A 22,529-nucleotide genomic window follows, 5' to 3' on the forward strand; every position below is an offset into this window, starting at 1 on the left:
TCCTCAGGTACAGTAAGCGAGTGGCAGATATCAAGGAGAGCAAGGAACATGCCATTACAAACAGGTAAAGGTGGGATGAGGGCCTGGAGAGGCTGGGATAGGAATCTCTATACAGACTGTGGGCTCATCGCAGGGACTTCCTGCAGCCCCACAGATGTTTGCATCTTCTCTCTGAGTCTGAGTTTAGCACTGAGCCTTCCTTCTGCCTGACATTCCCCCCAAACCCCCCACCAAGTGCCTCTCTTTTCTACACTACTTCTGGGGAACTTGTGAGGGAGGGAAAGGCAATATTCTCTACACTTTCCTTCCTCAGTGGCCAGTTTCACTGTCAACGCCGGCAGTTTCTGAGGACAGCTGTGAAGGAGTTGGAGACTGTGTTAAATGATGAGCCAGGCCTGCTGGGTCCTAAGGCAAGAGAAATGTTGGGGGAGGGTTGATGACCAATGACTATGTGTGTGTGAGTGTGTGATGAGCTAGCACTCATGAGACACTGCATTTCAAAACCCTCTCATGCATATGTGCGAGTCATTTCAGAACAACACAATGACAGCCTTCCCTTTTTTGAACAAAATTCATAGTTCCTCCCTGTCAGTCATCACCCAATTCAGGCCATCCTCTCTAATTCACATGTGTGTGTGTGTGCTCATACATGTTAGCATATATGAGTCTGAAGCCCAGAGGATAATCTCAGGTCCTGTTCTTCAGAGGCGTTTTTCACCTTGTTCTGTTGAGACAGAATCTTTCACTGGCCTGAGGCTCATGTATTAGGCAAGGCTGACTGACCAGTGATTTCAGGAATCTGAAAGTCTTTGCCTCCTGAGTACTGGAATTACAAGTGCATGCCTCTGTGCATGTCTTCTTTTTTCATGGATTATGGTGACTGAACTGAGATCCTCATGCTTCCATGGCAAACACTTCACCAGTGGAGCCCATTTCTGAGTCTCTTGTGATCGATTTGTATGTGTGTGTGCACATTCCGTGACTCTCCAAGTATCCAAATGTTCTGTGTTTTCCCCTGGCAACATCATAGCATGCCATCTAACAACTATTTGCATATTTGGCGTATCTTCTATTTGAAAGCAAACTAATTGATGACAGAGCTTGCTTTCTGTTTTAAGCCATATAAATACCCATTAAGTATTTCTAAAATTTAATTTTGTGAGGAGGGAGGGGTATTGACTGCAAGCCAGGGCCAACATGTGTGTGTCTGTGTCACATGGTTCAGCTTTCTTTGTGCCTGTGTGCTTGTTTCCAGATGCCATTGGTGTGGCTACACGATTATATCCACATACAAATTATTTCAATAGTTTTTTTTTTTTTTTTTATTTTCTGTGCTTAACACCCCTGCTCTTTTTCCCTGTTCTGGGTATTGAACCCAGAGCTTTTTGCCTGAGAGATGTGTACTCTCAGCTATGTTCCCACACTAAAATTTTAAAAAACATTGTTTTTTTTTTTAAGTAGAAAATCTTTTTAAGTAGAAAATTCTAATAGGCTTTGTCCTCTCTTAGGCCCTTTTTGCTTTCATGGCTCTGTCTTTCATTCGTGATGAGGTCACTTGGCTGGTTCGCCATACAGAAAATGTCACCAAGACTAAGACACCTGAAGACTATGCTGACTCGTTAGTATTTATTTAACCTTGTCCATAGACTGGGAGAAGGGAACAGGGAGGTGTCACATGATCTGCGGGCATCTCAGTCCCTGCCTTGAATGGCTGTGTGTCTCCCCTCACAGTTCTGTTGATGTCTGTCTGTCTCTGTCCTTGTCCTCATCTTTACAGGAACATTGCAGAGCTTCTGTTCCTGTTGGAGGAGATCAGGGCTCTGGTCAGAAGACACATCAAAGTGATTCAGCAGTATCACCTTCAGTACCTGGCCAGATTTGATGTCCTTGTGCTTAGTGACATCATTCAGGTATGGTATGGTCCACTGATGACATCTTGGAGATCCCAGCATGATTCCTGGTAATTTTTCCTTCTGGAGTGACCGTGGCTGAATGTCTGTAGTTTGGGTGTCAAAAAGCTGCTATACACTACAGATGAATAATCTCAGCAGATTTCTTTCCCCTAAGCAAGAGGAAAGAAAAATGAACAGAAATGGCATATTTCATGGCAGAGATCCTAGGCAGCTCTGTCTATTCCTTGCTTGAGTTTTTCTGTTTTAGGCAGCCAGCAGTTCCTTCCACCTTCACATACTGACTGAGTCTGTGGTTGCATTTTACATCCTTTGAACCCTGAGCACTGACTGCACTTTCTACTTTTCTTTCAGAACTTGTCTGTGTGTCCTGAGGAGGAGTCTGTAATTATGTCCTCATTTGTTAGTACGCTGTCCTCTCTGAATCTCAAGCAAAGTGAGTAGTAGGAGGTAGAGGCAGCAGAACTCTTACAAGGCTGACACAGGTTTCCTGGAAAACTGGTCTGTCAGCCAGAGTCCTGGATAAGAGAACTCTGAAGAGGCTGCCATCCTGTGCAGCCAGGTGCTTGGTGCTGTTTTTAATGATTTTCTTTTACCTTTCTGTTTTTATAGTTGATAATGAAGAGAAATTTGACTTTTCTGGATTAAGGCTGGATTGGTTTCGCCTACAGGTAAGGCTCTCATTCAGTGGTGGCCCCCATTCTCAGATTCTTCCACCAGTCTCTCCACCATTTTTAATTTCTTAAACTCAGAGAATAAGTAATCCTTGAAAACTGCTGACTAGACAAGATGCAACACACCCAGATCAGATTATAGCTGCAAGGCTCAGCTTCATCTCATTTGTCTTGTTTTCTCTACTCTTCCCAACTCCAATCACAGGCGTATACCAGCGTGGCGAAGGCACCTTTGCACCTGCATGAGAACCCTGACCTAGCCAAGGTCATGAACCTCATCATCTTTCACTCCCAGATGCTGGACTCAGTAGAGAAACTGCTGGTGGAAACCTCTGACCTTTCTACTTTCTGGTGTGTCCTGTTTCTGATTTTATCACCGGTCCACTTGATCGATCTCTGTCTCTCTCTGTCTCTCTCTGTCTCTCTCTGTCTCTCTCCTCTCTCCCTCCTCTCTCTCTCTCTCTCTCTCTCTCTCTCTCTCTCTCTCTCTCTCTCTCATGTGTCTTGGAACTCACTCTGGTTGACTCATAAATATCTGTCTGCTTCTGCCTCCTGAGTGCTGGGATTAAAGGCATGCAACCGTGTTCTCTTGTAAACTTCTTTAGTTTTTTTTTTGTTGTTATTTTAAATTCTTAGGATACTATAATTTAAATATTTACACTCATTTATGGGTATTAATGTATGTCTCTCTGTGTGTATGCTACTTGTGTGTGGGTACCCACAAAAGACAAAGGAAGGTGCTGGATCCCCTGGAGCTGGAGTTGTGAGCCACCTGATATGAGTACTGGGGACTCTCAAAGAGCAGTAAATGCTCTTAACTACCAAGCCATCTCCCCAGCTATGACATTTAGATTTAAAAGCCTGGAAACCAACTGTGGTGACACATTTATAATCTCAGCACTTGGAAGGTAAGCACAGTAGGATCAGGAATTCAAGGTCATTCTTGGCTTCTTAATGAGCTGAAGGAAAGAATGGACCTCAAGGAGACTGTCCTAAAAACCAAAGAAACATGAATACTTGAGATCCTGCAGTAGGAGGATTGCCGAGTTTTAGGCCAGCCTAGGCTATCTAGTGAGTCCCAAGCTGTGAAGTAAAAACCTGTCTCAAAAACCCAAAGTAAAATAAAGGAAACATGAATGTTGTGGAAGTTTAGTGTTGGGAAATTAAGAAGTAATTGAGAGAGCTGGAGAATAGGGCTGTTGAAAAATGAATATTCATCTATCTTCAATAGATGTCACTTGACAATAATCAGTTGATCACTGTAATGTGTAACTCTACTCCTTGAAGGATCGAAACAAGCAAACAAACAAAAACCACCCCCCCAAAAAACAAACAAACAAGAAAAGAACAAAACATGATGGTCATGTCTGCTCTTTGCAGTCTATAGAAATGGAGAATTATCACTCACATAAACATAATACTTATGGAGGAAAGGCAAGTCTCATGGGATTCATCTAAGTTTTCTGGAGCTCTAGTGTCCTATATTTTGAGGGAATGTGAATTTGGAACTACTGAATTAGAGAGGATGGCCTGAATCAGGTGATGACTGACAGGGAGGAACTGCAAATTTTGTTCAGGAGAGGTAAGGCTGTCCTTGCACTGCTCTGAAAGCCATTGCAAGACTCTGAAAAGGTTCTTTGGTTCCCTTCTACCTCTAGGAAGGAAAGGAGGAGGGAGTGGCAAATAGAAAGAAGAAAATTGTTGAAAGGGTCTGGTTATAAACCCTTCATCTTCTTCTTTCTCTGCAGCTTTCATCTCCGTACCTTTGAGAAGATGTTTGCTACAACCCTGGAGGAACCAACCATGCTTCGCTACACCATCGCCTTCCCTCTGATTTGTGCTCATTTTGTCCACTGCATTCATGAAATGTGCCCAGAGGAGGTTGATATTCTGACTTTCAAGCTCTAACGTCTCTCTAGTCCTGTTTCTTCTCTGTGTCTCAAAATATAGTTCTAGGAGTTGGTTTTGATCCTGAGAAGGGAACAAGAATAAGTCCCAAACATCTCAGTTTGATATAGAATGTATCCTCTCTTTCTGGTTTGTTCCTTTTTCCTTAGAGGGGGATGACTCAGGCAAGGAGCAAGAGCAGTATTGGGAGGGGGATCTGTCCTTCATATGATGTGTTTCTTTCTGGTCTTTTCCACAGTACCCTCACCTGAAGAACCATGGCCTTCACCACTGCAATTCCTTCCTGGAAGAGCTTGCCAAGCAGACCAGCAACTGTGTGCTTGAGATATGTGCTGAACAGCGGAACCTGAATGAACAGGTATCCCTTCATCCTGGTACAGTCTCCTTTCTTACCTTCAGTGCCTTTTCCTCAGGCCACCCTTGTTTCTCTCTTGCAGGTCAGATTCTCCATTTCTTGAGTAGGGCTAGGGCATTTGTGAACTTTGGTTTATGACAGGAATCCTCTATCAGTATAGTCACTTCAAATAATCTCTTGGGATTAGAATCACAATGCACAATCTTTTGACATTGTGACTTGAGGTGGCCATCCACAAAGTTCATGCTGGAGAACTCCATTAACTGAGTTACAAAATGGCACACACACACACACACACACACACACACACACACACACCTTAATGTTTGTGATTTTGTTTTATCTTTGGTTGCACATGATCTGTTGTGGTAGGTTGGATACATTCAATAGATAGAAATACCTGAAAAACATTTTTACTTGAGCAGTTAAACTCCATTAAAATCTGTGTTCCATTTGGAGAGTTTTGGAAGACAAACTTTGTCTTCTTTGCTTGGTGCTCACATGCTGGGAACAATGGTCCCAGATCTCTATCTTATCTAATCTTTCTGTCATCAGCATACCAGCCTACAACTAACTAGACACTTTCAAGCACTCTAGTGCTGATCTCCAGGGTTACTTTCTTGTCTTCTATTTTTTTTTCCTGGTCTTCCTCCCTTTACTGACTCATAGCACCTGGTCATGATTATATCAGCCTACATTTCAGAAAATCAGGAATAAGAAGTTAGTTTTGTTCTTGTCTCCAGAACCTTGAATTTCCCAGACTACTCACCCTTCCTGGGTTTGAGTCAGAATAGTAGCAACTTTTGTAGGAGACGAAATAAGGAGTGTGTGTGTGTGTTTGTCTGCACATGTAGAATAGGTGTGTGAGTACAGATAAACAGTTATTGTATCACAAAACCTTTTCATTGTCTTATGTGTCAAGTAAGGATAAAATACTTTTTTACCCACAGAGTTGTAATAAGGATTAAATGAAATAGAGTACACTAAATATTTGGTATATACAGCAGGCAATAAGTGTTAGCGCTTGTGTTGTATGAAGCTTGATGGACACAAACCTCTTAGGCTAACAGTTTGAAGTGAAGACTCAGAAGTGGGGGTACATGATCCCTGTCTTTGGGAATGTCCTAGTGTAGGTAAGGGAAATACAAAATACGTGATTTAAAAAAAATGCAAGTAATTGATGCACAGAAGATATGCAAGTGAGGACACAGCTGTATTCATCATACTCTACAAATACCTACTACATGCATGGTAAACAGGCTTACTCAGTGCTGTGTCAGGAGTGACTAAGCCTTGTGTGAATAATTATTTGTGCACAGAACTGTTGTAAGCAAGTGAGTGTTGGCCCTTCAGAGTTAACATTTTGAGTAAATAATTATTGATGCCATTACTAATGAGGTCATATCATTGGGTACTGATTTTTTTTTTTTGGATTTTTGAGACGGGGTTTCTCCGTGTAGCCCTGGCTGTCCTGGAACTCACTCTGTAGACCAGGCTAGCCTCGAACTCTCAAACTCAGAAATCCGCCTGCCTCTGCCTCCCAAGTGCTGGGATTAAAGGCATGCACCACCACCGCCCGTCGGGTACTGATTTTTTTAATCAACAATAAGTACTTTTGTATTAATGTATCATTGTCTATCAAGGTGGATTTTATTTTTTGAATCCACTGAGTTTGGATTTAAGAATAGGAAGTGTGATTACAAAAATGAATTTTCTTGTGTGGCTCTTCTGTTCTAAAAGCAGTTCCATAGTGATTCCCTAAAGCAACTTGAGTGTCAATTAATGACTTGTATTTTCTGTAGGATTACACGGAGAAAGGAGAGACTGAGGATTGGGCTAGCTAGCAACACACACACACACACTTAAGAAAAAGAAGAAACAAAGAAAGAATACTGAACACATGTGAACTTTGAGAATTTGGTAGTCTGGGCAGTAGACAGAACAAGAAGTGGTATAGCTGGTGAGATGATAAGTTTATCTAGCAAAAAGTATTGTTTCCTCACTTTGGGACCCTATGCAACAAGGTAAGTGGAGTTTTGGCTCTGTCTCCCCTTAGATTTGTCTGTTAGGAAAGACCTCAGATGTGGGTGAGGTAGCAGTGCTTTTATCCTTGAAAGACACTGGTATCTCAGTGCTTGAGGCTGTACATAGGGAAATATTTATGAACAAGAGGTGAGAACATTCTAAAAAGGTCCCCGTTAGAGAAAGAGAAGCTAGGTGAGTGGGGAGAGGAGCAGATGATGGAGAAACCTTCTCTCAGCTGTTAGCAATGACCCTTGCTTCTCTCTCTACCATGTCTGTTCCAAAGCTTCTACCTAAGCACTGTGCCACTACCATCAGCAAAGCCAAGAACAAGAAGTCCATGAAGCAGAGGCAGACTCCCAGGAAAGGAGAGCCTGAGAAGGACAAGCCAGGAGCAGAGAGTCACCGGAAGAACCGCAGCCTTGTCACTAAGTGAGGATCTGGCTCCTGAGGGCCACATGGTGCTGTATCAAAGAAGGGAGAAAAAGCAAAGAGGGAATGTGATATGGGGCAGGCGGAAGTAGGGAACTGATAGATACAAAAAAGCACTTCGGTGAATTTCCTACTTTGCTTTTGAAGAACATCAGTGTGTAACAGTCTAGGCTGAGTGTCTCTCAAGAGGGCAGGGCTTCCAACAACATGGCCTGGCATTTCCTTCCCAGATGCCAATAGACAGCACCAGCTCAGCACTATAATCAAATTCCTTTTTTCCTTTCAGCATGGACAAACTACATCTAAACTTGACTGAATTGGCACTGGCAATGAATCATGTGCACAGTTTCTCTGTGTTTGAACACACCATCTTCCCATCTGAATATCTCAGCAGCCACCTGGAGGCCAGGCTCAACAGGTAGCATTCCCTGGTCCATGTTTGTATTCTGTGGCAATCTTCAGTGTGGCTCTGTTAGATCCATCCTGATAGTCAGGTCACAGGCTAGAGACTCTGATACAGTCTGGTTCCAAGCACCTCTCTGGGAAAGAACAAAAGAGCCTTACTCTTATAGATTTTAATGAGCAGCTGGCCTATCTCCCTTGTTTGGTAGAGTGAGCAGAGAGGCCAGCAATTTGGAGACAGAGGCTGGAATATCAGGAGCTTAAGGTCATCCTTGGTTACCTAGAGAATTCTAGGCCAGCCTGACTATACAAGACCCTAAAAAGGGGGGAAGAGTGCAGAGTCGTTGCATCCTGCAGTACTGTGCCCACATCCTGGCCATTAGCTATAACAATGGAGCAGATTATTTAACTTATCTGAGTCAGTTTCCTTCCTATTAAGTCCAGGATAATGATATTTACCCTGTAGATCATGGAGAATGACCTGAAATTGAGGGTTAGTAGACAAATACAGATTACTGTGAGTGCAAAGTTCCTGCCATATAATAAGCCTTAGTTAAATAAATTCCCTTCCTGTACTTTGCCCCTTATTCCATTGTTTTCTGAAGAAGGAAGGATACTACTTATATCTGAGGCACTGTAGTTAGGAGAGTGAGAGGAGTGATTATGACTAATTCATTGTCCTTTTGTGTTTTGTCTTTGAATATGAGCAATTAATTTAACATGTATTTATTGAACACCTACTATGTCAGGACCATTCTAGAGGCTGTTGATAAAGTAGCATACAAAACATAGCCCTGCCCCATGAATTTTACCTTGTAGTAGGGGAGACAGACTAACAAAATAAGAGAGTAGCATAAATGTCAGGTTAGTGATAAATGCTAAACAGAAAGATGAATCAGGGAAGGGAGATGTCATAGGAAGTGTATGTATGCTAAGGAGTTGATGTAGTCTTAGATAGTATGTTCATGGTGTCCACCTTGAAAAAAATGACATTTGAATGAACCTCTGAAGGAACTATAAAGATAGGTATGATACGTGACTGTCTGGGAACAATCATTGTACACAGAATAACCAGTATTTCCAAAGCTGAGGCAGAGACATGTTCAAGGGACAAGGAGGCAGAGTGGTGGCAGAAAGAGAACCCGAGTGAGCTGGGTGGGACGTGAGGTTAGACAGCGGTGGAGCAACTGTGCAGAATACTGTAAGGACTGGGCTGAATCCAGACATGCAGCCTTTGCTCGTCTGGAGCAAAGCTGTAATAAGATTTGTGTTCACAGGTTGCTCTGTATGAATGAGAACAGAAGCAGGCGACCACTTATAAGCTGTGTTTAGACTGTGAGGGATGCAGATTTATGTTCCTGTCAGGGTTCTGCCTGGGTGACGTAAAAGTAGCTTGTTTTTGTTCTGTACACATTAACTCCAGAGGAGGAAGTGCTTCAGTTGCACACACGATGTCAAGGAGATGATGGTGTGATAATTGCCCGTGCACACCTTCAGCAGCTGTGGTGTTTTCCAGGCCCTGAAGCAGTAAGGGTGTGATCGTTAGTTTCCTGGAATCTCTGATTCTTGCTTCACAGGGTCATTATTCCAAAAGCTCCAGGGTTTGTCTAGAGGTTTTTAGCTTTTTAAAAAAAAATTAATGGAAATGTTATTTTATTTTTATTTTTATGTGTGTAGGTGTTCTGCTTGCTTGTGTATCTGTGCATTGAACACATGTTTGGTGCCTCTGGATACCAGAAGAGAATGTTGAATTCTCTGGAACTGGAGTTACAGATGGTTGTTAGCTTCTACCCTACTCCTTTTTGAGACAGAACTTCTCTAAGTAGTATGTAGTCCAGGATAGACTTTGGATCATAACCCTCCTACTTTACTGCTCTGAATGTTGGCATCACAGGTGTGTGCCACCACAACTGGCTAAAAGTTCCAATATTGATTAGGCCTGCTTCTCATCTTTTTTTTTTTTAATGTTATTTTCCTTTAAGTGGTACCCAAGGTTCTAAACATTTCCCATTCATTTATGAGAACAGAGCTTCCTGAAGCCCTGCCATAAACATTTTGCCAAAATGACAACCAAAGACTTCCAAATATCTCTCAGCTTAGGAAGAATTTGAGGAGCTCATGTATAGTAAGGTGCAAATGAGGGATATACCTTGAAGGGTATGCTCTACCCTGACTGTTTACCTTAAAAAAAAAACAACCAAAAAACCAAAAAGCAAAAAAACAAAGAAAAAGCTGTAAGTCAAAGGACTGGCTGTAACAGGAAAGCTTAGCCCCGAGGAAGGAACATACTGTGCACTTGACTGTATGTGGCAGCAGACATTTATTCTCTTGAGATGTAAGCTGCAGTACTTTATCTGGTCTAGCATTTATGACAACCAGGGACTGCATTATGTCTCCAAGGATTTCTTAGGATAGGATAGTTTTTCATTCTTGGCAGAAGTTGGGACTAATTCTTTCCTTAGAGTTAGATGGCGTTTGGAAACTCAGGTCTTTTACCAGCTGGTCTAATTTCTTCAGAGAAAGAAATGGACACAAGTCCAAGCTGCCACTGGCCAGCTGTGTGATTGTCAGCAAGTGATTTACTTAGTCAGTTTTATTATCCACAAAATAGGGATAATAGTGCCTACCTTAGTGGCTTAGTGGTTGCTGTGGGTTTTTAATGAGATACTATGTGTATCATCAAGAATGTTGGGTTGTTTCTGTTTTTGTTGATATATTTGTAATTAATAAGGCTTTTGTCTCTTAGAGCCATCGTGACTTTGGCTGGCTACAATGCCACAACCCAGGAGATCCTTAGGCCTTCTGAACTGTTGGCAGGAGTCAAGGCGTACATCAGTTTCATCCAGTCATTGGCACAGTTTTTGGGCGCGGATGCTTCCAGAATCGTTCGCAATGCCCTCCTGCAGCAGACACAGCCGCTGGACTCCTATGGCGAGCAGACTGTCACCACTCTCTACACAAACTGGTCAGTGTTCTTTCTTCCCGTTGTCTTACCTCTACTAGTACTTTTTCCTTGCATAGTAGGTCCTTATGATCAAGTAGTTTAACCTGCAACATCTCTCGGAACCTGCAGAGGAGGTTTGTTTTTGTTTGTGAGTGACAGCAATATGAAAGGCAGACCCAGACCCTCTTCTGTTCTAGCTTTTACATCACTCTCTATACATCAACCCTGCAGCTCTTTGACCTTGTTCCTCTTAACGTCTAATACTTAACTTTCCTTTTCTGGGTTCTTACTGTTTCTGTTGAAAAGGATTCTGCCACTTCTTTCTGACGTTCTTATTTCTCTTTTTTGATTTAGCTTCTCCCTCCTGCCCACTGTCTCCTCATTCTCAGCCAAGGCTGTGTCAAGTCCAGTAGATTGTTCTGAACAGGGAAAGGGGCCTTCTTGGAAAGCACCGGTTTTCTTTGACATTTTTAGAGCCAAGAGGTAGATTTCTCCCTCTCCAAGCCACTGGGTGGCGCTTTAAATCTACTTCAGCTTAGCGGGATACTGGGAAGGGGCCAGCCTGGTTTGGTAGGTGTCCCTCACCAGCTAGGCTAGGGCTTTGAGCATTTATAGTAGTAGGATTGCCTCTCTCACAGAGAGTGCTACCTTTTAGTTCCCACTGAATAGTGCTGCACTAAGTTATTTTTTAATGTAAATTTTCAATTTTAAAATTTGACAACTAACAGTAATTAACAGGGGAAAAACTCATCTGAACCTGAGTTTGGCCCACCGGTAGTTAGCCCATGATGCTGTAAAATACAAACTCAGAACTGCTATCTAGGTGAGTGCTGCGGTTGGTAGGCCTTTGTCTGCAGGCACTGCTGGAGCTAGCTCCTCTGACTTCTCTAGAGATTAGGAGGGATGATTTGAACACTGGGTGATGGGTGCTCCTGTCAGCCAGAGGTTTGATTTGAGACTGGATTCTAGGGTCCTGGGTCCTTAGTCTAGCCTTTTTATGGAGAAGATATAGCTTAGGTGTATTTCAGAGGAACCCAGTTAATGCTTTAAAAAATGCCAATATGAGCCTGTCTTACCTGACAGAAAGGGTAAGAGCAAGGTTGTTGAAAGAGAGCAGAGCTGACTGCATGACACCGTATTGAAGGCATGGTGGCATACCTATGGATTAGAGGCCACATGGAATCACATCTGCTGATCCAACAGCCCGGGGGTGTTAAATGGATTGCTATATTGCCTTCTTTCAGTCTTCTTTACTTCAGCCCCTAGCAGGGTTTCTCCCCAGCTCCATCGTGGTGGCAGCAGAAATGACTGGATGCTAACTAATGCTTCCCTGTCCTCCCCTCCTGCCCCACAGGTACCTAGAAAGTCTCCTCAGACAGGCGAGCAGTGGAGCCATTGTCCTCTCCCCGGCCATGCAGGCCTTCATCAGCCTTCCCCGAGATGGGGAACAAAACTTCAGTGCTGAGGAGTTCTCGGACATCTCTGGTGAGCCCAGGGCCCTGGTCTCCTTCCCACAGAGCTCAACTTTGTTCTTCAACAGTACCTTGGCCTAATTCCTCCTGCTTTCCCAGAGGCCTATTCGATGCTTCTCTTGGTGTCTCTGCTGAACTCTGCTCAACTTTAGGGACACATAAAAAGAGCTTCTAAAGTAAGGCCCAGGACTGAGAAGTAACTTGGGGGATGAAGGTGAAGAGAGAAAAGGAGAGAGGTTTAGGAGTTAGGCAGGCTCACTAGTCGCTGAAGGGATTTATTCTTGTAGGGCGGTGACAGATTTAAAGTTTGAGGAGGACGTCCTTATGGGGGGCTTATTAAGTGGTGATCTGATGTGCTGGAGCCTTCTTCCTTGATGATTTCTTGATGAGACATTACTGTGGGGCAAGTTTTAAGTGCTTACACATAGAATCCAAGCCATACAACAGCCTTGAGGCAACTCCTCTTGCTATCCCCATTTTCCAGATGAACACACTGAGGTACTGAGAAGTAGGGAGGTACTGTGGTCACACATCCATAAATGGTGGTACTTCAACTCAGACAGTCGTGTGTGTGTGTGTGTGTGTGTGTGTGTGTGTGTGTATGTACAGGTAAGGGAGGTAGTGGTGAGTTGGAAAGCCATTCCCTCTTAAAAGAGGGCTTGAAGCCATGTAATTCCTTCTCAATACTTGTGGTACCAGCTGAGAATTAGTGAAGGATCCTAATATATTTCTTTTTCTCGCACCTCCATGTAAATGATGGATTGTGCATGGGACCTAGGAGACGAAGAGGTGTTCCATGGCTCAGACTTCTTCATTCTCCTTTTCTGGGGATGGCAAGGAACCCAAAGAACATATCTCTGTTTTCCATCTCTGCCTCTTTACTATCCCCTGCATTCTATCTGTAAACAGACTATACTTTGCCTGCCGCAGGTTTTAGATGCTCCCTTTCATCAGCTCTACCCACAAGCTGTAGGCAGCCTCTAAAACCTGCTTTAGGTCTTGCTGACAACTGACAAGCAGCGGGAGGCAGTGCACATTCACCCTTCTGCCACCCCCACCCCAATTTGTCTGGGTTGCCATGGTGATGGGGCAATGTTACTTCAAAAATAGATAGATAAGAAGAAAAGGATGCCATAGGGTTACTAACTGGAGGTAGCAATGGCTGAAGTAGAGGGTTTTGCAGATCCACCCGTAGACCAGCCTGCTGCCTCTTCATTAGTTTCAGAGAAGGCAAATTTGACCCTTTCCCCCCCTCGGGCAACAGTGTTAGCTTTCTAAGGTGGCTAGTTAATTGTAAAATCCTTTTACAATTCTCAGCTTAGTCCTGTGGTTGTAAATTGGTGACTCTATAAATGTCTAGATTTACTTTGGACCAGGCATCCCATTAGCTGCAGTGGCCAGAGCAGTTTCCTTTGTAGTTAATGGAGGTGGATGGCATCCACTGGTCCTTCCTTCAAAGACTGCAGCTAGGAACCCCAGTTTCCCTTCCTTCCTGAATTCTGATTAATGATGTTGAACATGTCTTTCTTTCGTTGCTCTCCTGTTACTTCTGATCTCTTATGGTTTCCCTTGCTGGAATGGCCCATAGCCAAAGATCACAGCCAGAGCCTCTTCCATCTGGGGTTGCCACTAGGATTTTCAACCTGGGATTCCCCCAGGCAAGTTTGATTTAACTCAGAAAGGGCAAAAGCAGGCTGGGTGGGAGTGATAAAGCCTCAGGGGCAAGCCTAGATTTGGAAGAATAAATAATTTAAAGCAGAAAGAACTGAGACTCTGGGGAATGCGTGCTGATTATGAAAAAGAAAAGGCAGCTCAAGGGGAAACTGGGCCAGTGAGATATTAAATACCAGAAGTCTGAGAAATGAGACCCTGGATGAACAGGCATTGTCTCTGCGGGGATGGGGGGCTTTGCACTGGGTTTCTGGACATCCCTCTGATATGATCAACTTACCTTGGTCAAGCACCTAATCCCATCACCTGTAAAGCCGTAGTAGAGTACCTCTGCTTCACACTGCATAGGACTTTTGATAACCATGTAAGATACCCCCTTTTTCATCTGTACCAAGTTTCCTACAGTGTTTATCATTGAAGTTTTTTATGCTTCCATCAACTCTGAGGAATTCATGATTTCTTTTCACATTACAGAGGAACAAAGAGGCTCTGAGAGGTTTTGTGACTTCTCTGAGGCCTTACATCTAATAAAGCAAGTTTAGCTAGGCCAACAATAGTAAAACCCAGAAGAATGGACTGGGAAGTGCAGGTTCATATAAGAAGTAAATGGGGGCCTGGAAAGATGTCTCAGCAGTTAAGAGAACCAGCTACTCCTCTGGAGGACTGGAGCTTGGTTGGGTTTGAATACCCACAACAGTCTGTAACTCTGGCTTCATGGGATCTGATGTCCTCTTCTGGCCTCTGTGAGAATTTCATACTCATGGTGCACATACATTTAGGCACACAGACACATACATTTTGTTTTTTTAAAAAAGAAGAAAATAGCTATCGTCAAGTGAGGTGAGTCATATTATAGTGGGAAGTGTGGATATTGTTCCAGAGGCAGACAGACCTGCCATCTGTATGTAGGACTAGAGATTTTCCCCCCTCAGCTGCCCATATTCTTTCCTTCCTAGACAACATTTTAAATATTCAAAGACTTGTGTCCCCTTTGAAATTTTATTCCAGAGATGCGAGCCTTGGCTGAAATTCTTGGCCCCTATGGCATGAAGTTCCTGAGTGAAAACCTGATGTGGCATGTGACGTCTCAGATTGTGGAGCTGAAGGTAGGTAGTATGTCAGGGGTCTGGGAAAAGGTCTTGGCTTGGCACTGGTGGGAGCTGGAAGATAGAGTGTTGTTGTTTTCTTTCCCTGCTGTATGCCTTTGTTTTCTTCAACTGCAGAAGCTGGTGGTGGAAAACATGGATATACTGGTTCAGATCAGATCCAACTTCAGCAAGCCAGAATTGATGGCATCTCTGCTGCCCCAGCTGACAGGTAAACACCTTCCTAAAGGAACTACGAGGAAGACATAGTGAATGTTGGAGGCTTTGAGGAGCTGGGGTTAGGCTGGGCCTAGAAAAGCAAAAGTAATCACCATTCTCTCTTGTTCTCTTTTCTCACAACCCACTTTCTCTTCAGGAGCTGAAAATGTGCTGAAACGAATGACCATCATCGGGGTGATTCTCAGTTTTAGGGCCATGGCCCAAGAGGGACTTCAGGAGGTGAGTGGGAAAGGTTATTACAAAACCCTAGGCCTCTTTGCAGATAGAGCTTACACGAATCATTTTGAGCATGGATGGGGAGGTGACTGAGCTTGGCAGAGGTCCTTCAGATCCACGAGCTTAGAGAACTTCCAGGCCTGGGGGATGGGGATTGGAATCCTGGCTTCTTAAGTCAAGGCCCCCTTCCTGTCAGTTTTGATCTGTTTTTGGATTCACTCATCTTTTCTTTCTCTAGGTTTTTTCTGCCCATTGCCCCTTTCTCATGGGCCCCATTGAATGCCTGAAGGAGTTTGTCACCCCAGACACAGACATTAAGGTAGGGATTCAGATGACTTAGTGAAGACAAAGGTTGTCTATAGTATCTTGTAAGGAGCTTTGAAGAATTCTACAGGAATAAGAGTTGGGACTTGAATGGGGAAACAGATCAGATAGAATTTGGAGAGGGAGAAGGGGAGGGGGGGGAGGGAGAGGGAGAGGGAGAGGGAGAGGGAGAAGAAAAAGAAAAGAGAGGAGGACAGAGCCAGGGAGCCATATGGGGTGCAGAAGAAAGTAGGAGCCCTGAGAGACTTGGTGAAACATCTATATGGGGAGACAGGTGAGATCTGGAGTAGTATCTATAGGTTTTCACTTGAGATGAGCAACATGCAAAGCAGATGCCAAGTTCCTTGGAAACAGATCCCCTCCTTAGGAGTACTTTTTGTAAGATTTGTTCCTTCCTTTCCCACCTACCCTACCTACTTCAGAGGTACCCTAGCCTCAGTCTTTTCTCCCTCTCAGTTCTTAAACTTTCAGTCCTCCTAACATCTGTCGTAACATCTGTTTCAGGAGCCCGTGGGGCATAGGAGAAGGAGAGTTTGAGAGAGGGAAAGAGGGAGGGAGGAAGTGGGGGAGAGCTTCTGCAGACAAATGAAGTTAACTGTCCATTCCCTCCACCCTTGGAATTAGCTTGCCTTTTGAATCTTCTAGTACAAACAAGTGTGTTATGCAGGAAATACAGCTAAAGCCCGGGGACAAGTTCCTTCTGGTATAATGAACAGGCTATTTCTCTTATGATTGATTCCTTTAAAGGAAAGAGGTCTGAAGTGGTGAGCAGGAAGAATTAAAGTACGATGTTAGAAACTTCCTTACTTGGGAATCAAAACACTTATGGAGTTTCCTCCTTTTTCTGCCCCAGATCACTTGGGGGCCAGGTGATGGGTGATACTTGAATAGGTTTGCCACCCCTTTTAGAAGGTTTTGATTTGATGCATAGCTCTGGTTTCCAGCAATTGCTGATGATCAGTCCGAGTGCTCCATCTTGTCTGGAGTTTGTCCAGCTCACATCATCTGGACAATTCTGATTTTTAGGCTCAGCTTGCTTGAGAATGTAGGCAGACGAGTAGAAAAAGGATATGACCTGGAGGAAAGTCTCTATTGTCTCAGAGGTGGAGTAGAGGAAGGGAAAATGAGACTTGTCAACCATCCCTTTCTTCCTTCAGTACCACACATCGTTTACTATGTTTCTGATCTGCTTGACCTGTATCCACAGGCAGGCTTGTCTAAGGGATTTAAACAAAGGGCTGAGCAGAAGGTGGCTTTTGTATTGGTACTATTTACAAAGTGTGTTGCTATAACATCTGTGGGGGCATTTGTGCAAAAGATGTGCTTTAAAAAAACAAAAACAGAAAACCAAACTTTCAAAAGAAGTCTAAGTGCTTGGGATGGGGGCCATGATTTGAGTTACATCCTGAGAATTCAATTCTGAGTACAATGAATGAGAGATCCAGTCAGTCAGTCTTTATAGATGTCTTGGATAGATGTTCAGCCCTAGGTGAAACACTAGGAACATGAAGAAAAGTGCAAAGATCTGGTTACAGCAAAGGGAAAAGAGGGAAGGCATAATCCTGTTAGTCACCAAGACTAACATGTATAGCCTGCTATAAGTATCATTGTCCCATCTCTACAGATGAGAATCCTGAGGCCCAAAGAGATTAAAACACAGTGACTTTAGACACAGTGACTAAGTGGTGGTGGAAAGATTTGAGCCAAGATCTATCTCACCTCCAAAATGTTTTCTCCCTTTACAATGCCACAGGATGTTTAAAATGTAGACTCTGTTTGGGAAGAAGCCACCTGTTTTGCTTCCACTCTGAAAAGACAGCTAATACCAGGTGCTGCATATGATCTGTGCTTGGTCAGTAAAACAAGGAAGGAAGGAGAGACGAGTTTGGATGGAATCAGGAAGGCCTACAGGACTTGAATTAAGCTTGAGGGGTGCACATAACTTAGATGTAAACAGAGAAGAGAGAACAACATTAGAGACTGAAAGGACCTGGACCAAAGCATGAAAGAAAGGAAGTGGTAATTTGGGACAAGTGAATAAGTAACCTTGGCTGCACTGATTAAACGAAGCATTTAGGAAAATAAGGTTTTCCTTGAATGCTAAGCAGTGCATGTGTATATTCATGTGTGTTTGTGCAGTTGAGTGTATGGATGCATGTACATGTGTGTCCTCAATGTTTTTTCCACCTTATCTTGTGAGATAAGATCTTTCATTGAACTGGTACCTCATTGACATGGTTAGGTTAGGGTAACTGGCCAGTGAACTCTAGGATCAGTCTGTCTCTCCACTCTGGACCCAGAACTAGGGTTATAAATGTACACTAACATGCACAACTTTTTTTTTTTATGTGGGTGCTGGGATTCAGACTCAGTTCCTCATGCTTGTGCAATAAACATTTTATTGACAGCCATCTCCATAGCTCCAAAAAGCATTTTTGCCCTTTGCAGGCTACAGAAAGCTATGTGAAGACTAGAAAAATAATAGTAAACCATAAGTTAAAACACCATGACCTGGCTGCTGGTAGCTTCGGCCAATCTCCTCTCCAATGTTAGAATTTCTCCCCAGGATTTTTGTTCTCTATCAGGTCACTCTGAGTGTCTTTGAGCTGGCGTGTGCTGCAGGGGTGAGCTGTGACATTGACCCAGCCTTGGTAGCTGCCATTGCCAATCTGAAAGCTGGTAAGATGCAAATGGGCAAGGAAGGGCTTGTGCCCCACTTTGGGCAGGTGAATGTCAAATTAAAGAAGGCTTTGTGTGGGGATGTGAATTTAGATGATAAAAGATGGGATGTAAGACAAAGTATAGTCCCTAACCTTCAGAAGATGCTCACAGAGGTGATTTAGGTTCTGTTGATCAAGCTGAAGAAGACAGTTCTGAGTGAAAATCTCTTGTTCAGCAAGTGCTCAGGGAACTTATGGTGTGGTTGGAGAAATAAGATTCATGCAAATAAATCAATGAGAGAACAACTCTAGATAGAAGATGATCTCACACTAAGTTGGGTGGAATGACATCCAAGTTCCCCACAGTGATCCTGTGAACCTTCCAGTCATTTCCCAGGCCCACTCTTACATGTTCCATTACATGTTTCCTTGATTGGCCCATTTATTGTTATATATACCTCAAAGAGACTTGAATCTAGGGATTGATATTAAACTCTTCAAATTTGCCAGATTCATCCATTTTCTTCTCTCTTGATCAGTGAGAATTTTTTCTCTCTTTTCTGCCTCTCTAGCTCTTGAAGAAGCTGACAGGTATCCCAGGATGCCTGTCAGCAGAGCTTTTGATGGGAGTTTTGCTCTGCCATGGGCATGGGTAGGGCTCTAGGATTTGAGCCTCACTATAATTGGGCACTTCTTCTGTCTCCTTTAGTCACTTCTAACTTGTCTACAATAGATACTAAATCATGTTAGAGATATTTTTGCATGTGAGTATGCTCCTGTGAAGTAGGACCCTGTAGGAGATAATTCTAGTTTGCTGAACTTACTTTGTTTTTCCCCAGATAACTCATCCCCTGAAGAAGAATATAAGGTGGCATGCCTACTCTTGATCTTTCTTGCTGTTTCCCTCCCACTCCTTGCAACTGACCCTTCTTCCTTCTTCAGCATTGAGAAAGATGGTAAGATGTAGATTTAAAGGATCAGTGCTATTCGGATTTCTGCCGGAGAGGGAGGAAGAATAAAGATAAGTTACTTGGAACATAAAGACTTCTTTAAAGGTGTAAATTTCTGTTTCAAAAAGCACTTGAGAATGTGTGCATAAAATTCTATTCCAATAAAATGCCATAGGAATATACTTCTTCTAGACCCCAAATGACATCTAGTTATTTTGGTGTCAATTAGGGTAGTCTAGCATGTTGGGGGAGGGGAAGGAGAGAAGGAGAGGGACAGAGTGAGGGAGAGAGAGAGACAGAGAGACAGAGAGAGACAGAGACAGAGACAGAGACAGAGACACAGAGACAAAGACAAAGAGACACAGAAAAAGGGAGAGAGATAGAGATTTTTCAGTTAGGGCCAGCCTGGGCTGTTCATTTTGTCATTCTCTTTGTCCTTCCTCCCTCCATGCTAACCTAGGCTACAACAACAACATTCATTGTTTGACCAAAGCCATCATCCAGGTGTCTGCTGCCCTCTTCACTCTGTACAACAAGAACATTGAAACGCACCTCAAGGAATTTCTGGTGGTAAGTGGAAGTGGTTTGACTTCGTCTTCTGTAGAGTCTAACCTCCCATGTCATTCTTGCAGGAAGAGTGGAGGATTTTAACTTTCCTGACAACTGGGACTTCAGCTTCTGTCCAGATATTTGGGGAGATGATCAGACAATGAGAAAATCTGAGTTTTGCCGTTATCAAGTCCTCTGATCTCCAGACAGACAAACTTTTGAGGCCTCAGTTTTCTCATTTATAAACTAAACAGATTAAACTGAGTTGTGATTCATCATGTTGGTGCACATCAGAATATCCTAAGGAGTTTGTTAAAATAGACTCCTGATCTCTACTCCAGACCTCCTGAATTAGAATACAGAGTGAGGCCCAGGGTCGTGTTTCTAATTTGGTCTCCAGGAAATCAGAGATACATTAAAGTCATAGCGATGCTAAGTTTCATACTCTCTAGGGGCCCTTCCTACTCTGTACTTTCATTCACCAGTTTTCAAGCTTGGGTTTAAATCATGAAACATTAGCATTCCCAGCAAGTGGGCTTGGTCTTAGGATCTTACTTTGAGAACACCTGGACTGGGTTTCCAAGGTCTGGAGTTTACAACCATAGTAGATTCTGTGTAGATTTTGTTTGAAACTTATAGAAAATATCTTTAGTCAAAGTTTGACTCCCTGTAAGTATCACCATTGATATTTGTTTTGCCCCTGGAAAAACATAGAATAAATAATTTCCTTCCATAGTTGAAAGAGGCCCTAGAGTTTTCTACTCTGAATCCCTGTCTGTACATTCTGGTCATTACCCTCACCCTTGCTGAGTATTCTCAGCAATGGGGAGCATCTTCCTTTGTGAAGCATGGTCTTAAGTTAATAATTATGGCCTTATCTTTCTCCTTCCGAAAGGAAACAGCAGGAGACATTTTTTTTCCAGGAATTATATACCCTTATTCTGAAAAGTACATGTCAGGTACATTAAGTTGGGTAGAGTGCCTCTGTTTAAACTGGGACAACCAACTAGACAGCTCTAACCATTTTAAAAGTAAAGTGGATGGACTCCACAAGATCTCCAAGAAAAGAGATCCCCAACTCCATTTCTTTGTTCCTTTGTGCCTTGTTTGGTTGCTAAGTTCAGGTAACCTGGGTCTGGGCTATGTGATTCATGCTTCTACTTATTTCCTTGACCTGTTGGAGGCCTGGCAGTGAATGGAGGTGACAGCCTCTTGGGAGATGATAGGAGAATACTAAGACCACTATTTAAATCAGAGGTTCATCCTTGGTGTTGGGGTGCAGAGTCAGCTGTAAACAGTCTGATGGCAGAGGTGTCTAGAGGCTGCTGAGGAAAGGAGGTTAATCTCTTGGTGCACAGCATTACCAGCCTTTGTTCTAGGTTCTTCCCTGCCCCTTGGGCCCTCTTTCCTGGCATTTGATGATTTCCTTTTGTCTGCACTGACAGGCTAAGCCATTGGGATTTATTTTGCTTTGCAGGCAATGTGTGTCTCTCAAACCTAGGGACCTGATACTTTCCCACCATCAGCTTTCAGGAACAGCCTAGCACTTCTTAAGGCTCCTCCTTGATCTTAAGTTCCTGTAGCCTGGGGCTGTTCTATTCTGACCTCCATAAAAATCTGTTTCTTTATAAATGCTTCCTCTGCAGGTGGCCTCTGTCAGCCTCTTGCAGCTGGGCCAGGAGACTGACAAGCTCAAAACCAGAAATCGTGAATCCATTTCTCTGCTCATGCGCTTGGTATGTATCTTGTTTAAGATGGTCTGGGAACAGAGAGGAAGGGCCAGCAGGAGACTCCTTTTTAGGGTCTTTGGGTTCCTGCCATATTATCAACCAAAACATTAACTAAGAATTTAAGTTCGCCTGGTTCCTCTGGATCTGTGTTCATATTTTGGTGAACATTCTAGGCTTGTCTTGTGATCCCAGAGCAGAACATTTGAGGACTTCTAGGCACAATGGGATGTCTCTTGCCCCTAACTCATGGGTCCCTTGTCTTGCAGTGTTCCTGAGTTTGACCTGGAGGTGTGCAGCAATGTCCTTTTTGTGTAGCTGTTCAGTATGCTTTTGGTTTTCTCTGACAGCTTTCTACCAGTGTATTTCTTGTCTTCAAGGATACTATGAAGAAAATAGTACAGAGAGGACTTAAAGTGATTCAGGTGTGGGGATCACAGGAAGGAATTAATTTTGGTTATAAGGCAGGGAGCTTGGTAAATCCATGAACCAGGCAGTTCATGCTCATTCCCTTGCTTTTCAAGCTGTGTGCTTGCCTCTAATTTGGCAGAAAGTTCCTGGAGCTCTGACTCAGTTGACTTTTTAAAGTGCTTTCCTTATGACCTTGTTTCCTTCTTCAACATATTTACTCACTGTTTTCATCTGATAGTCTGATCCTCTAGGTTGGGCAGGTAGGGCTACTTGGTCTGTCTAGAGGCCCTGCCCTTACCCTCCTCTTACCGCCTTCCGCCCCCACCTTACTCTTCTCTGGCCTAGTGAGAGAAGATGTGCCCCAACTCAAAGGACCCACTCAAGATTTGTGTGGTATTAGAGTTCTCCAGCCCACCCTACTGGGGTGAACAGTGGATGTACCTCTGCTACCCAAAGATATATGGCTGTAGCTGAGATGTTCAGGTAGAGATGTCTGTATGTGTACAAAACTCTTCAAACGGGGAGGAAAGAGAAGAGGGACTTGACTAAAACTGAGTTACTCTTTTGTTTTGTTAGG

General features: G+C 43.4%; 1 protein-coding gene across 1 annotated transcript in view; it reads left to right on the forward strand.

Moving 5' to 3' along the window:
* Positions 1–22,529, forward strand: part of Nckap1l (NCK associated protein 1 like) — a 43,963-nt gene that overhangs the window by 17,521 nt on the left and 3,913 nt on the right. Inside the window, exons 10-30 of the mRNA XM_028781099.1 lie at positions 8–64; positions 314–410; positions 1,509–1,618; positions 1,778–1,910; positions 2,265–2,346; positions 2,523–2,581; positions 2,790–2,935; positions 4,333–4,465; positions 4,731–4,850; positions 7,156–7,301; positions 7,588–7,719; positions 10,450–10,668; positions 12,002–12,132; positions 14,799–14,896; positions 15,014–15,107; positions 15,252–15,334; positions 15,570–15,650; positions 18,241–18,334; positions 19,155–19,271; positions 19,726–19,835; positions 21,461–21,550. Coding sequence (XP_028636932.1) covers positions 8–64; positions 314–410; positions 1,509–1,618; positions 1,778–1,910; positions 2,265–2,346; positions 2,523–2,581; positions 2,790–2,935; positions 4,333–4,465; positions 4,731–4,850; positions 7,156–7,301; positions 7,588–7,719; positions 10,450–10,668; positions 12,002–12,132; positions 14,799–14,896; positions 15,014–15,107; positions 15,252–15,334; positions 15,570–15,650; positions 18,241–18,334; positions 19,155–19,271; positions 19,726–19,835; positions 21,461–21,550 — 2,332 coding nt within the window. The remainder of the gene's footprint in view (positions 1–7; positions 65–313; positions 411–1,508; positions 1,619–1,777; positions 1,911–2,264; positions 2,347–2,522; positions 2,582–2,789; positions 2,936–4,332; positions 4,466–4,730; positions 4,851–7,155; positions 7,302–7,587; positions 7,720–10,449; positions 10,669–12,001; positions 12,133–14,798; positions 14,897–15,013; positions 15,108–15,251; positions 15,335–15,569; positions 15,651–18,240; positions 18,335–19,154; positions 19,272–19,725; positions 19,836–21,460; positions 21,551–22,529) is intronic.

Source organism: Grammomys surdaster, unplaced genomic scaffold (genome assembly GCF_004785775.1).
Source record: "Grammomys surdaster isolate TR1022 unplaced genomic scaffold, NIH_TR_1.0 374, whole genome shotgun sequence".
Taxonomy (NCBI): Eukaryota; Metazoa; Chordata; class Mammalia; order Rodentia; family Muridae; genus Grammomys; species Grammomys surdaster.